General features: G+C 38.6%; 1 protein-coding gene across 6 annotated transcripts in view; it reads right to left on the bottom strand.

Annotated features, from left to right (window-relative positions):
* Positions 1-763: 763 nt before the first annotated feature.
* The window catches only part of TENT4B (terminal nucleotidyltransferase 4B), an 84,382-nt gene continuing 69,497 nt past the window's right edge, over positions 764-15,648 (bottom strand). For 2 of the 6 annotated variants that reach the window (XM_054533885.1, XM_024233131.3), the window contains 7 exons: positions 13,664-13,792; positions 12,712-12,925; positions 11,316-11,442; positions 11,105-11,208; positions 10,814-10,860; positions 8,085-8,249; positions 764-6,958 (listed from right to left, as the gene is read on the bottom strand). In XM_054533885.1, coding sequence (XP_054389860.1) covers positions 6,782-6,958; positions 8,085-8,249; positions 10,814-10,860; positions 11,105-11,208; positions 11,316-11,442; positions 12,712-12,925; positions 13,664-13,792 — 963 coding nt within the window. In that variant the 3' untranslated portion in view covers positions 764-6,781. Of the gene's footprint in view, positions 6,959-8,084; positions 8,250-10,813; positions 11,002-11,104; positions 11,209-11,315; positions 11,443-12,711; positions 12,926-13,663; positions 13,793-15,648 lie in introns of all 6 variants that reach the window. The other 4 variants (XM_054533883.2, XM_054533882.2, XM_024233129.2 and 1 more) reach the window with 4 other exon arrangements.

The following is a 15,648-nucleotide window of genomic DNA, read 5'->3' as shown; positions in this document are numbered from 1 at the left end:
TGAGGCTATGGTAAGCTGGAATGGCACCACTGCACTCCAGCCTAGATGACAGAGTGAGACCCTGTCTCAAGAAAAAAAAGGGGGGGAAAAAAAGACATCGCGCTGGAGTGGGCAGTCTGGTTTCACCTGCCAGTTGTCTATATGCTGCTGAGCACCTTCACTCTAAGCCAGTTTGGGACTATCTTACAGGAAACTACCCAGGATTTTTTTTTGGCCACCGCTCAGCTGGGTCCCAGGCAGACAGACCAGTCCAAACCAAATCCTCCCCTGCTGAGGGAGAATTCTGAGACACACCTTAGGCTGCACTTTGGTTACTAACCCTGCCTCTCTCAGTTCTCTGGAGAACCATTTTCATTATTCTCTTGTAATGATCTGTTACTTGTTGCTCTGCCCAACCTATGGTAATGCATTTCATTTTCTTAGTATAGCAAGCATAACCCCCTGCATTAAAGTAGAGGGTGAAACTGGGCTGGTATTTGTGAATAACCAAATTCTATGAGATCAGTTTCTATAATCTTCCATGGCTGTTGGGGGGGCCAAATGGTTATCATTGTCTAGGACAGAGTAGGATGAAAACAGCATCCTCAAGCATCTCCCAGTACTAGCATTAAAAAGGATGAGAACCAGCTTAGAGATCCAGCTTAGAGAACCAGCCACAGAAATGCCACATGTGCACAAGAAAACCTGCCTAAACAGAGCTGTCTTTAAATTTTTTTTAGAAAAAGTAGTCATTCAGGTTTTACATGAGGGCTCATACCAGTGGTTTTGAAGATAAATGAAAGCACAAAGCCTTTATTGAATTGCAGATTATGAATAATAAACCGAGTGGTAAGCACTAGGGGCAGATGTGCATAGAAATGCAATTTATAAAATTTCCAAGGCATCTTTGGATGCAATTTATAAAATTTCCAAGGCATCTTTGAAGAAACTGTCATTAGCTTAAAAAATCTTCCAGGTGTGCAATTCATTCATAGTTTTCATCACTGGTTGCCCAGTGATACGGCCTCAGGAAATGTTGAGATTTCTTAAATCATTTGTATCAAATATCTTTTTCTGGTAAATTCCTTAGTGTCTCTGCAGTGGTAACTAGACAAGATTGGAAAGTTTTCAAGATGATTCAAACCTCCAGCACCTCACAGGAGTCCACATTTCTTAACACAGAAGACAATGCTAATCAAAGAAGGAAATAAATAAAAAGGTTATTAAAAACAAATACTGGCTTCACCAAAGTTTCTAAACACACGTATCTATGTATAGTCCACTAAAAATGTTTAACTCAACAGTCCTTCACCCTTTATATCCAGAAACTACACTGGTTGTCCCTCACTTTTCACCCATAACAACGTGCGTTAAGGCAGTGCTGCTTTTTAGTAGTAAAGATTGGAGACTCTTGACACTTCTAACAAACAAGCTTGTGATTTATTTTAGGATTGTAGGGCTTTCAAAAGACTTTTTTAAAGTGACTTCCGCAAGTTTCAATATGCAAAAATCAGAGAGGATCTTAAAATTAGGAGATTAAGTTTAGGGACAAAACAACATATTATGATAAATTGCAACTAAATATAAAGGTAATAATGAAATGGTCTTAGGGAAGAGCTATGAATAGCACAGAACCCAAATTGAAAGATGAAGAAAAATATTAACTCCAAGAATGCGGCTGATAACTCATCATTTCACTCTCTTTGAAAGGCATGGCCTAACCTCTAAGAGGCAAGTACTGAACTTCACCAAGTTGCTGGCTTTGGAGAATGCTTTTCCAAGTCCTCCTTTCCCTCCCCTACCCAATTCCACCCCACCTCACCATTCAGGTTTTTGTTTGTTTTTTTTAAGAGACGAAGGTCTCAAACTCCCGGCCTCAAGCAATCCTCCCACTTCAGCCTCCCAAAGTGCTGGGATTACATGCATGAGCCACCATGCCCAGCCTGAGCAACTTGTTTACTTCATACTTTCTCACTGGTACTATATGCGTTTTGTTTCTAGGCATCTTTAAGATAAATAACATTCCCCCCAAAAAACGTCCAGACTGTCCTTAGGAGAGACCTTCCATGTTACCAGGCCACATAGAAGCTGGTGTAGTGAAAGGCAGCTCAGTGGTGAAGCCACAAAGACGTTAAGTTAAAATGTGGAACTAGAGATGATATGCAACTACTAATAAGAATGTTCACTGAAATACACAAGAGAACACCTGATTTCCACATCATTAGCTGTTCTTATTGACATAGCTAAAATATCTCTCAGTAAATCCAGGAGCTACCACAAATGTGTAATAACCAAAGGGAATGCACTACATCCATCTCTCTGGTTCTGCCTCCTTTTCTTTCAGGCTACTAGGCTACAGACAAGGTTAAACTCAATAAAGTACACACTTAAGTAGAAAATGTAAAGGCCAAACATATTTTTTTAAAAAAACCAAAAACCTGAGAGACAGTAAAATAAACATTAGCAGTTTATTAACTAAAAACTGTCCTCAAATATTTAATTCTAGGTATCAAATAGATCAGCAGACTTTATAAGCAATTTTTCTGGTTAATAATTTTGTCAACACTCAATGTATATATATATTTAGCTCATTATCTTTGACCAAAAAAAAAGAAAAGTTGCTAAGGGTGTGAAGTCAAGATGGCTTAGAACAAGATGACTGAGCAAAAGGCTTCCAGTTAGGTCAAGTTTTCAAATCATGTAAATAACTTCTACAGTAAAATCTGGTTTGTTTCTTAGCTATGTTAAATATCAAGGAGCATATTAAAATTTGATCTTTAACACTTATTCTACCCACAAATGTTTTGACAAGATGGCAGGTAGCTAGAGTCTTGAGGGTCAGAAACCAAGGCAAGATGAACTCTTCTAAGGAATTTCATATATAAATCTTTGTTCCCACTTTAATGCTGGAATGTTAACATCATTCTCTAAATATTTTACTAGATGAACTATGACCCTGATGAAAATTACTATCAACAGTAACTACTAAATATAACTTTTATATTCAATTAGGTTTGTTAGAGGCATTTATAGAATATTTTGCTCATAAAATACTTTGAGAATGTGCCTTTCCAATAACTGAAAAAGTTTAAGGAACTAGGAGAACAAGAATAGATGGGTAAGAATAAATTCTTCTGTTCATTAATTTTAACATCTCAATATTTATCACAGCAAAATTGGGAACGTATTTTTGATAGTTTACCATTTAGTTTTGACTGTGAAGCAACTAACTGCCTAGAAACATTCTTAGTGACAGAAACACTGAGAAATCAACATATTAGAATTCAAGGAACTGATCAAACTATAGATCAATATTAAAGTAAAACTGAGATGTAGTCATGACCAATAAAAATATCAGCAACATCTACCACTAATACCTAATAATGGTGATTTCTAACAGATCAACCTTAATAACTACACCTCCTAGTCACTGGAGAGGGCTTTGCAATGAACATGTCACAGCAAGAGAATCCTGCACATCACGGTGGTCATTACTCTCTTCTGACCCTCTAGTGTTTCCAGAAACCCCAAACACTAGTCCATAGGTTCAGGCAAACACAAGTCACACTTACCATTTCATAGGGGAAGGAATGAGCAGAAAACACACAGAGAGATACAAGGTTCCAGTAGAAAAAGACAATTAAAAATGCTCACCCTATTGCCCATGTTTTGCCCTGTGCAGATTTTATCTAGGAGTATCTGGAGCCAAATCAAATAACCTAAATATTAATGAGGCTCAAAATGCAAGTAAAGGTAAAGTACACTCAAAACAGGACAAAAATATAACACAATCAACTGTTGAAGACTGGAGGGCAACTACTTGTAAAAAACGTAGGTCCTACAGATCCAAGCTAGATTTGAAAACTGAGTGCGACATCTCCAAACCAAACAAAGACGTTCAAAACCAGGCACCTTCACAGTCACCTTAAAGCTGGAGGGAAAAAATGGATATACTTTTATCATCAAAACATAACCAGTAAGATTTTGTGCTGACACCTCACCAACCCATCAGCTCCTCTAAAAAACAGTATTTAAATATTAATATTTCTGATGGCCAGGTACACATACATGACTGCCTGAGAAATGTCACCAGAGTGAGGGAGAATTTGTAAAATCCCATTCAACAAGTATTAGCAAAGGAAGGTTATGATTCATGGATATGAATGGACTATAATATATAAATGACACATTTCTGATATATTCACAAAATCTTTATAGAAAGTATTAAAACTCAAAAAAGAAGATAGGAGTCAAATAGATGAAATGTATAAAACAAATGAGCAGGCAAACTAAAAGTTCTTGAAAGTATTTTACTTCAGATTGAAAAATGAACAGCTTCCACACTGTTCACTGCAAGATACACAGTATTCACGAATACAATGCTGGTCATTTGAGGAAATGTATACACACCTCAATTTCTCCTTCATGCTTTTTTCTTTTAGAAAGATACTGTTTACCAAAAAGAAACTTCAGCAGTACAGGAAAAACTATTTTCCCAATAAATTTACGAAAACCTAAGATTCCCAATGGAATCAAGATTATCTTCCCGCTACCACCACCTTAATATAATCACATGCTTATTGGAACACTAATATTCGCACCCTAAGAGTACATTTACTTTCAACAATGAGGGTGATTCTTTAAAAACAAACAAACAAAAAACAAAAAAAACTTCAGTGTGGTAAATGTAACATAGATCTCTGCAAGTATTAAGTGTCTGAAATAGGCAGCTAATACTGGATTTAATATTATTTTATAAATAATTGTTCCCTTAGCAGTAAACATAAGTCTACACATTCACAATTGTCCTAGAAAATAAATACTGTGATTATGCACAATGTTATGACAAACTAGTTTCAAAAACAAAAGCTCAACATCTCAATAAAAATTCTGATCAGAATAAAATGTGACTCTAAAATTTAAAACATTGTCAAAATAACATCACATTTGAAATCTTCCACAGTTTACACGAGTACTATGAGTTTCCAGTTTTGGAACACATTTTTCCATTGTGAATTAAAATATGAACATATTGAAAATTGTTAATTTCAGTGATGACATCAGTTTTGGTCTTACTTTAGCATTATTTTCTTTATAAAAAGTTACACTAAGTGTCCATTAATGGTCTGATTGGTCTTCAGTATTTCATAAATGTATATAAAAGAAACTCCTAAAAGCCAATAGTACTTTATATGTATATATATATAAAAGAATCTCGTCTCAGAAATGGCTGTTATTTAACAGAGCCATACACACTGATGCTAAACTAAGAACTTTCACCCTGAAAGAAAGCATTTTCAGAAATGTCACTTACATTCTATTATATTAAATATTCCCAACTGAGTTTCAAACTCAACAGGTAATGATAACAGAATTATACATCTCATTGCACTCAAAGCTGACTACAACCAAAATTTACAGTATGATTGAAACAAGCCAATGTTTAAAAAAGTTTTAATTAACGATAACAATTCCATGAAAGAAGAGGATAAAGAATGGGATGACAAGAAGTATTTGGTCTTAATAAGGCAATACAAAATAGATCCATTATCAAAGACCATTTAATTTGTAAAGATCAACAATACCAAAAGCATAAAGTGGAATATAAGAAAATAGTTTTTTATAAGTATGATTTAATTAAAGCTGTTTACAGTTATTCTCCCACAGTAGTTAAGCATGACTTTTAAAAAGAATAAGAGATGAGAAACAGGCACACGCAGCACACAGGGTTAGAGAAGCCAGCATGCAAAGTCTGTGGAACTCGAAGTTTCACTGCAACAGGAATGAGACCAGACATGGGTGGCCTTTTTTTTTTTTTTTTTCCTATTAGGAAGAAATGGGGGGGAAAAAAGACTGCAAAGGAAGCAAACACAAAGTCATGTAATTGCCCATTGCCCAAGACGACAGCACTATAGAAAACAGTTGCAAGTTAATTCTCGGAGATGACCAGAGATTTTTCAGTGTTTACACAAAAGTACATAGTACATTTTTTTTTTTTTTTTTTACAAAATAAAATAAACATCATTTGCCACCATAAATCTTTTCTTTAGAGAGGAAAAATTTTTGCAGCAGGACACAAGGGTTCTATTAAGTCATTTCAATGCTGAGAAAAACAAATTGAGTAATAGAACTAATCACTTCCCTATATATGGATGTTAAGATGACAATTTAGATTATTTTTCAAACTAATCCTGAGAAAAAATCTGTTTACAATTTAAACAGTAATGTTATGTAAAAAGTATTATTAACAAATCCACTATTACAAATATCAATTTCCTATATGGTCTTCTATATATACACACAATAAAATGGTAAATATATGCAAAAATATTAAAAAAAAAAACATGCACAGATCACTTTCCCCTTTGGAATCTGGACTTCCTATCAGATACCTTTGTTTTCCTTCCCCACCCCATCCTCTGATACTGTTTTTTGTTTCTATCACCCTACCAGCACTGAATACTATTCCCTATAACTCTGCATAAAGCCAATGAGAAATATATTTATTTTACATTCAAGCTTTAAATCTTAAAATGACCCTGTTGTAGCATATGACTTATCAAATAAGCAGCCTTTTTTTTCCCTCTTTTTTGCTTGCTTTTTTTTGTTTTGTTTTGTTTTGTTTTGTTTTTTGCAGTTGTCAGTCTTCATGATCCATTCTGTGGCGAGCTGGGAAAAAACGCAGTTGCTAAGTCAACGTCTGAACAGTGTGAGGCTCCTGAATATCTCCCAGGAGTCCCTGCGCAACTGTCCTGAGCATGAGATCATTGCACAGAGAAGACAGTCCACCGCGCAGCGTCGACTATCTACAGAGGTCTGAGAGGGGCGCGTCCCTCTTGTGTTTCCTCTTTTTGCCATGGTAATACTGATTATTGGATTTGCCTTGATGTTGTTTGTTTGTCATCAAGGAACCATGGCTTGTTTGAGTTGTACCTTGGAAGCCTTTGCTGGAAGAACGAAAGAGCCTTGCTGATCCATGCTGCAGAAACAGAAAACGACCACAAAGACATCAGTATTGCAGAAAAGCAGTGTTCTCAAACACCTGGATTCGGGGAAGCTTTCAAAACTAGGAATATGCTGGCTAGATTGTTACCTTACTGATCACTGACTTATCTAGTGGGCATAAAAAGCTGTTACAGGGGTTCTTTTTAGCTTTAAAATCCTTACTTCATTTTAATGGAAATATTGAAATGCATAGACCACTCGCCTGCCTTCTTAACAGAGTGTGTGGGATGTAAAGGTTTTCTTAAGAAAACTACCAACCCAAACACCACATCATAAGTGACATAGTGGGAAGAGGCTCTTGGGCATGACAGGCACACTGGTAGGTTGGGGTCAGCACAGGTGGCCGCTCCCTTCCTGCTACTCATGGCCTGTGGCTTTCTCGTGACCCCAGTCCCTTCTGTCAACCCTGTCACTTGAACTGGTATTTTGTGATGAGTCTGTGTGTGGCATACATGGCTAAGCCCACATAGGTAAAATGAACTCAGTGAGTCAAATCAGACACAAGGTAACATACAGCCAAGAGGCCTCTTCCCAGGTTCCCAGCTATAGTGAGGAGTGACCCAGCCTCAGGCCAGAGCCCCATATCAATGGCTTCCTCCCCTCACTCTGAGTCATTACTCAGTTAATGACACTTCTAGGCAACAAAAAAACTTAAACTAGAGTATCTCTGTGGCCTTTTAAGTCCAAGCTAATGTTAATCAACTGACCATGCCTGACAGCCAGCTGATCATTTCAACACCAGCAACAAGGTATTGAACATTAAAACATTAGAAAAGGATACATTATTCCCAGATATGCACACTGCCATGAGGCCTCACAAAACCTTCATGCCAGCTTATTTCATGTACAACTGAAACACTTTTTATATGGTAGTTTGGCTGGATTCCTGAAGAGATTTATGTTACAATGGTGTCTCACAAGGATCCTTAGGACATCCTGTTCCTAGAAGCACTGTCATGTGTTGGAACCTCTTAGAATAAAATAAATTTGTTCTTCAATCTAGCGTTTTCTTCAAACCCATGCTGCATATTATTTACATGTGGGAAATTCTAAATATTTTGTATCAAATACTAACAATTAAAAACCCACGTTCCACACACCTGAGATTTGTTGGTGCTGTTGGATGTGTTAGTGGTTTGGGTGCTTTGCATTTTCCCAACTGCCTGAGAGGACTCCAAGGATACATCTTGCGACCCTACTCGGTTCCCAGTGGACGGACGGCAAAGCAGCTGTTTCGGGGTTTTGCATGGTGTTGCATCGGAATCCTAACACAAGTCACATGAGTTATAATGTGACATATTAGTAATTTAGATACTCAATATTCAGAAAGAAAAACAATTTTGGTTAAAGTACTCTCTGGGCTAAATTTAAACATTTGGGAGTTAAAAGAAGCACACTGAGGAATTTAGAAAATTAATTGTTTGTTTAAATTTTCCTCCAAACATTTAAAGTGACTGATTTTATCAGAGAGCTTCTGTTCATTGTTAAATCCACTGCCCACATTTGACCTTGAAGGAGCTCACAGAGGTCTGTTTATTTGTTTTTTTATTTATAGAAAATGAAAGATTATTGTAAAGAGTGAGGAACCTAGGTCCTAGTCCCTGGCTTCAGCTAGACACAAGATAATGGGTTTAAGGGGTTCAATCTCTGAGAGTCTGTGATGACAAATCAGTGATCATTCTAACCAAACATACTGGTGTGGGTGGGTGTGGAATTCCCGCGACAGTGGGCTGAGCTCCACCTATTTCTGGGCTGCTTGGGCCATGACAATGCTACGTCTCTCTGCAGGTCTCCACCTTGGCCCTGGCACTCTACCCAGCATCTCAGAGTCACATTCTCTCAGTCCCCAACACTCCATCTCCCTATGTCTGTGACATCTAGCTTGGCATTCTGTCCTCCAAAGCATACTGCTCTAGGAACCAAAAAGGCACACAGGGAGATTTTGCACAGGAGGATTTATGATTCCATATTGACACATGGTCATCAACAACATACAATATTTAGATTACTTTTCATGTCCTACACTTAATAAAGTTAAACTCAAACAGGTAAGCCTGCTTTAGATCTCAAATCAGTACACTACAAATTCACTTTGATTTTAAAAGGTAACTTACATTATAATTGACACATAAATTCTATCAGGATGGGGGAACAAAAAAAATTCTATCAGGATAGAAAGAGAAAGTAGATTAGAGGTTACCAGAGGTTAAGGGAGGGAAGGAAGAATTAGAAGAAACTACTGCTAAATGCAGGGTTTCTTCTTGGGGTGATGGAAATGTTCTAGAATTACTGGAGATGGCTGCACAACATTGTGAATATGTTCTAAAAACCACTGAATTGTACATTTTTAATGCTGAATTTTATGTTAATTATATCTCAATTAAAAAAAAATTTGTCCAGGCACGGTGGCTCATGCCTGTAATCCCAGCACTTTGGGAGGCCGAGGCGGTCGGATCATGAGGTCAGGAGATCGAGACCACGGTGAAACCCCGGCTCTACTAAAAATACAAAAAATTAGCCAGGCGCGGTGGCAGGCCCCTGTAGTCCCAGCTACTTGGGGGGCTGAGGCAGAATGGTATGAACCCGGGAGGCGGAGCTTGCAGTGAGCCAAGATCACGTCACTGCACTCCAGCCTGGGCAATAGAGCGAGACTCCGTCTCAAAAAACAAAACAACAACAACAAAAAATTCAACCAGGAAGCTGAAAAAAAATTGAGTGAAAGAAGCCTTACACAAGAGTATATTCTATGTGGTTCCATTTGTATGAAATTCTGAAACAGGCAAAACTAACTATGATGTTAAAAAGTTATAACAGCTGGGCTCACACCTGTAATCCCAGCACTTTGGGAGGCTGAGGCGGGTGGATCTCTTGAGGTCAGGAGTTCAAGACTAGCCTGGCCAACATGGTGAAACCCCATCTCTACTAAAAATACAAAAAATTAGCTGGGTGTGGTGGCACATGCCTGTAATCCTAGATGCTCAGGAGGCTGAGGCAGGAGAATCGCTTGAACCCAGGAGGCGAAGGTTGAGGTGAGTGAAGATCATGCCATTACATTCCAGCCTGGGTGACAGAGCAAGACTCCGTCTCAAAAAAAAAAAAAAAAAAAGAAAAGGAAAGGAAAGAAAAACGTTAAAGGCCAGGTGTGGTGGCTCATGCCTGTAATCCCAGCAATTTAGGAGGTTGAGGCGGGTGGATCACGAGATCAGGAGTTCGGGACCAGCCTGACCAACATGGTGAAACCCCGTCTCTACTAAAAATACAAAAAATTAGCTGGGCATGGTGGTACGCTTCTGTAATCCCAGCTACTCAGGAGGTTGAGGCAGGAGAATCGTTTGAACACGGGAGGTGGAGGTTGCAGTGAGCCAAGATCACACCACTGCACTCCAGCCTGGGTGACAGAGGGAGACCCCATCTCAAAAAAAAAAAAAGGAAAAAACAATAAACAAATATTGGAGTCTGGCTACAAGGATGCACAAGCTACAACACTCTAGAGGAACTGATGTCTGTAATCTACTTTGAAATGGATCAAAGAATAAGATGAATTAATGGACAGAGTGATGGATAGACAGGTATGAGATAAGCAAGTAAAAGGTTAATAGCAGAATCTATTGGTGAGTACATGAATGCTCACTAAAATTTGTCCACTTCTGCTGTATGCTTGAAATTTTTCATAACAAAATGTTGAGAAAAAGTACAAGCGTGAAAGTTATTAAAATATCCCAGTAACATGTAAGCAAAGGAAGTAGCCTTAGCCTTCGAGACACTGTTAACCCCAGCAAGAGAACGTGCATGCGTCTGAGTTCAGAAGAGCTGAGCCTTTCATACTTACTACATCACTAGAGCTGGACTGTGTGGCAGAAGAGGACGACACTGGACCTGATGAAGAGTTTGAAGAGTGTTTACTAAGAGATTCCGAGGTTTTACTTCTACATTTTCCAAGGGCTTCATTTTCTTCAGATAGATTATTATTACATTTATCTAACTGCTGAGTATCTACTATCAAGGTAACACCATTTCCTGAAAGAGTGGCAAAAGATTGGAAAACGTTTCTTCCCATTAAACGCACACAACACAGAAAAGCCTCTAATACTCAGTCAATCGACCAAGGAAAATATCTTACCATTGCATGAAGGCTCAGGTCTATTCTTCAAGCCCCACTGCTTTGATATCCAATCTCTATATGTGGCGACTTCATCTGTTACTCTAATTATTCTACCTAGTATGCTGCATGTGTTTAAAAAGAAAGGGAGAGGGAGGGAATAACATTAATTTGAAGATAAGAAGCCACAACCAATTTTGACACAATGGGCTGGTTATAGATGAACTTTTACCTTTCTGTTTCATTGTTGGGATAGTACTTTGCTATTGGTGATACAGCATGACTCAAAACAACGTAGGCATAATCAAAGGCCTGCTTCACTTGCATGGCCCCATATGAACTCCTTCCAACATCGTTACCTTTAAAAGAAATATACATAACATAGTAAGCTTGACTGTGATTAATATGCACTAAATGTTGATGACCCTCTTCCAGGAGAGCAAGGGCCATAGTTATCCCACCAGAGTTGTGCCCGGAAGCTGAGCTGTGAGCTGTCCCCAAAGCTCCCCAGTCTCTGAATATGTGAATCATGCAGTTGGTACTTCATTATGGTGTATCAGTTGCCGGAATGTATTCTGGCCCATCAAGAACTATCCCATTCCACACATAAACAGTTATGCAAACAAAAGAAATAGTGCCCTGTTCACTCCTAAGAGTGAAACCCCAAGTTACATTAGAAATACTTCTACATTTTTTGGGTTTATATTAGCTATATAGCTATTTCTCACTCTAAATTATGAGCCCCTAAAAAGCAAGGATCGTCTTGCTGAAAAGTCTTCATGTCCTTTGACCCAATGCTTTTGAACAGAGCAGGCTCCCAATCAATGTAATGTTTCCTCAATGAATAAACACATAGAACTATTAATGTTTATAAGGCAGCTCAATAAGCCAGAAAATGGTTCCTAGGCAACTACTGTATCTCTTCACCCCCTTTCCTTACTCATTTTCAAAGTTTACACATTAAAGCAAATGACTAAAAGCACTTCCACTGAAGTCCAGTAACGCAGAATCTATTTTACAATTATATCAAGAAAAAATAATGCTCAGAAAAATCAGGACACAAGCAAGCAAACAGAACTTCAAAAAAGCATGGAAGGAATTTACTTTCTGCTTACTTTCAAGCTCACACGAAGCTGGAAAAAGCACAAAGAGACATGCAAAATCAAACAGAAAAGGAGAAATTCAAAAAGAAAATACATTGTCTCCTTGCACCCTTCTGCTCACGAATTCAAAGATACATTACTGTGCTTGCTGCCTCTCAGGACTTCAGAATCATCTCATTAAAGCCTCATTAATTGCTGACAATTGGTTGTAATCAAGGCAATAAGGACCCAAGAAGGAGAAGCAGCCACCAAACATGAACTCATCCAAATAAGTGAATGCCTTTTCTACTATGCTTTTAGGGTTAAACAGATTCTACTCCCTACTTATCTGGAAGTCTCCAAGGTGTTTTTCTACTGTCTGTGTCTGTTTATTTTAGTATGTTTGCTCATGAAATATTTCGATGAAAAAAGAATAACAATTAGAAGTTGTTCCTTCATTTTTCATCTAAAGAGAATTTAAAGTATAATAAGGTGACTGACAGTGCCCTCTCTTTGAATGCCCACAAATTTACCTAATTTCAATACCTGGTTGTAAAGGATCTTCGATATAAAGCATTGATGGCCTGTAGCCATCTAGCATATTTTTCTGTACTTCATCTTTGGCCACATATGAACCACCATCCTTTATCCGGATGCCAGTCTTTAAATAATTGAAGTGTCGTCCATATAATTCAAAAAATTCTATTAAGAGAACACCATAGTTTGTATTGGGGATGCAAGCATCTTCCCTGGGATGTAACTAAAAGCAGAAAAGAAGAAATTATATTGGATTTTTGCTAAATTATCAAGGAGAGGGGGAATAAATTATATTCTAACTTCTACAAGCAATATTATTATAATTTTGGTTTAGCATAGCAGTCAGTTGATAATAGGCTAACAGCAGGCTATACTGCTGTTACACACAACACTAAAGTCCCATGGTGCGGGAATGGCAGGAGACTGTTTGTAAGGCTGAATTTTACGGCTGCACCAGGCTGCCGACCAGGGCTGGCTTGGCCCAACACATCAGCAAAGTCGTTCTGACTCACGAATAGACTCAGGCAGCTGGCAACCCTGCGCCACATAAACATACCCACTTACAATACTAAGACTCTAATTCGCTTACCCAAATAGCAGGTCTCAATTCCAACTAAACTTACAAGATTTAGCTGCTTAGAAGACATTCTTATTGTTGGCATTTATACTATTTATGCTTATGGAAACCAGGCCGTACATTTTGCATGTTAAAATTTGCAGTGAAAAGTCTCAAAAATACTAGAATGTATGGGATTTAAAACCAAAAATATTCTTTCATAGGAATTTAAAAATACGTATTTGCTAAATGATAAAATGTACCCAGTTTAAAGGGAAAAGCTGTAAGTAATCAACGAAAGCAATGCAATTACAGGTTGATTTTAATTTTTTCCAAAATGTTTCCCAGCTGATTGATCACTTTTGCTTTTAGTGTGCACTAGCATGGTATACCCATATGACTTACCTGAAGGAAACTGACTGCCATTAAAAAGAGACTATAAGAACCAATTCCACCTGTAAATACTTCATTAAGGTCCCTCTGCAAGAGGAATTGTTTCAATACTAAAACCAAGTATGGCAATACAGGATATTTCTGAAAAAGAAAATTGTATTTTCAATGAATTCCTGTATCAGCAACAGATCTAAGCATTAAGAGGGGCATAAATTGGTCCTTACATTATAAAATTTGGTAGAGATATACAACATACTTAATTTTCTATTTTAAGAGTAAGCTATTAAAAAAAAGTAAACTATAGGTAATGAATGGCTCTCCCCTTATATCTAAAATGTAAGACATGTACAAATGAATAATAGCACCTAAGTACTTGCTACAGGGCTGGGCATGGTGGCTCATGCCTGTAATCCTAGCACTTTGGGAGACCAAGGCGGGCAGATCACCTGAGGTCAGGAGTTCGAGACCAGCCTGGCCAACATGTTGAAACCCCTATCTCTACTGAAAATACAAAAAACAGCCAGGAGTGGTGGCGGGAGCCTCTAATCCCAGCTACTTGGGAGGCTGAGGCAGGAGAATCACTTGAACCCGGGAGGCAGAGGATGTAGTGAGGTGAGATCGTGCCATTGCACCCCAGCCTGGGTGACAAAGCAAGACTCCATCTCAAAAAAAAAAAAAAGTACTTGCTATAGGATAGAAACACTAACAGCACGTAACTGATGATGCTCACTTGCGACCATGACCCTCTAATATTCATTTGTAAACAGATAATAGAACGAGTATAAGGACAAAGTCACCAACATCTTAAAGCACTAAATCAGTGGGATTTTTAAGAATCACTTTTCTTGGTGATGCACCACTGTAGACTAGCAACCTTTAGATTATTCTGCCACAGCCCTGGGGCAAACAAGAGTCCTGCCTGCTGACTTGCACATGGGCTGATGACTACACACAGACCACCCCTCCCTTCCACGCTTTACAGAGAATGAGGCAGGGCTACCTGAGAGAACACCTGAGTGGGCAAGTATGTACAGAATGAGTCCACCTTTTGCTGTGCACATATTCATTCACTCCTCTGTAAACCATGCCATAGACTGAGGCCACAGAGGGAAACAAAGCAGGCACAACATCTTCAAAGAAGTCTTAACAGCTATTATTACTTAGGGTGGTAAAATTACTAGTGATTTCCATTTTTTTCCCCCTCACTCTGTCACCCAGGCTGGAGTACAGTAGCACAATCTAGGCTCATTGCAATCTCCAGCTCCTGGGCTCAAGTGATCCTCCCACCTCAGCCCACCACGCCCAGCTAATTTTTGTATTTTTGTAGAGACAGGGTTTCACCACATTGCCCGGGCTGGTCTTGAACTCCTAAGTTCAAATGATCTGCCTGCCTGGGCCTCCCAAAGTGTTGGGATTACAGGTGTGAAACATAGCACCTGGCCAGTGATTTCCATTTTTTTTCTTTACTCTTATCTCTGTTTTCTAGATGTCCTACAATGAACACACATGGCTTCTATAAAAAAGAAAAAAAAGCTTACACTTTTGCAAATTGCATCAAACTAAGCAAGCATAGGAAAGAACAAAAATATGGAGAAATAAGTATTTTTAAACATTGTGGGCTGGGCACGGTGCCTCACGCCTGTAATCCCAGCACTTTGGGAGGCCGAGGTGGGCAGATCACTTGAGGTCAGGAGTTTGAGACCAGCCTGGCCAACATGGAGAAACCCCATCTCTACTAAAAATACAAAAATTAGCTGGGCGTGGTGGCACACGTATGTAGTCCCAGCTATTCTGGAGACTGAGGCACAAGAATCGTTTGAACTCGGGAGGTGGAGGGTACAATGAGCCATGATCGCACCATTGCACTCCAGCCTGAGTGACAGAGCGAGACTCTCTCTCAAAAAACAAAACAAAACAAAACAAAACATTGTGGTTAAGTCAGTCTAGATACAGTTCCCTTTCAAAGAACAATTAGGGGTCAGGCGTGGTGGTTCATG

This window comes from Pongo abelii, chromosome 18 (genome assembly GCF_028885655.2).
Source record: "Pongo abelii isolate AG06213 chromosome 18, NHGRI_mPonAbe1-v2.0_pri, whole genome shotgun sequence".
Lineage (NCBI taxonomy): Eukaryota > Metazoa > Chordata > Mammalia > Primates > Hominidae > Pongo > Pongo abelii.
The sequence above is the reverse complement of the archived record's forward strand: the minus strand, read 5'-3'. Positions and strand labels throughout refer to the sequence as shown.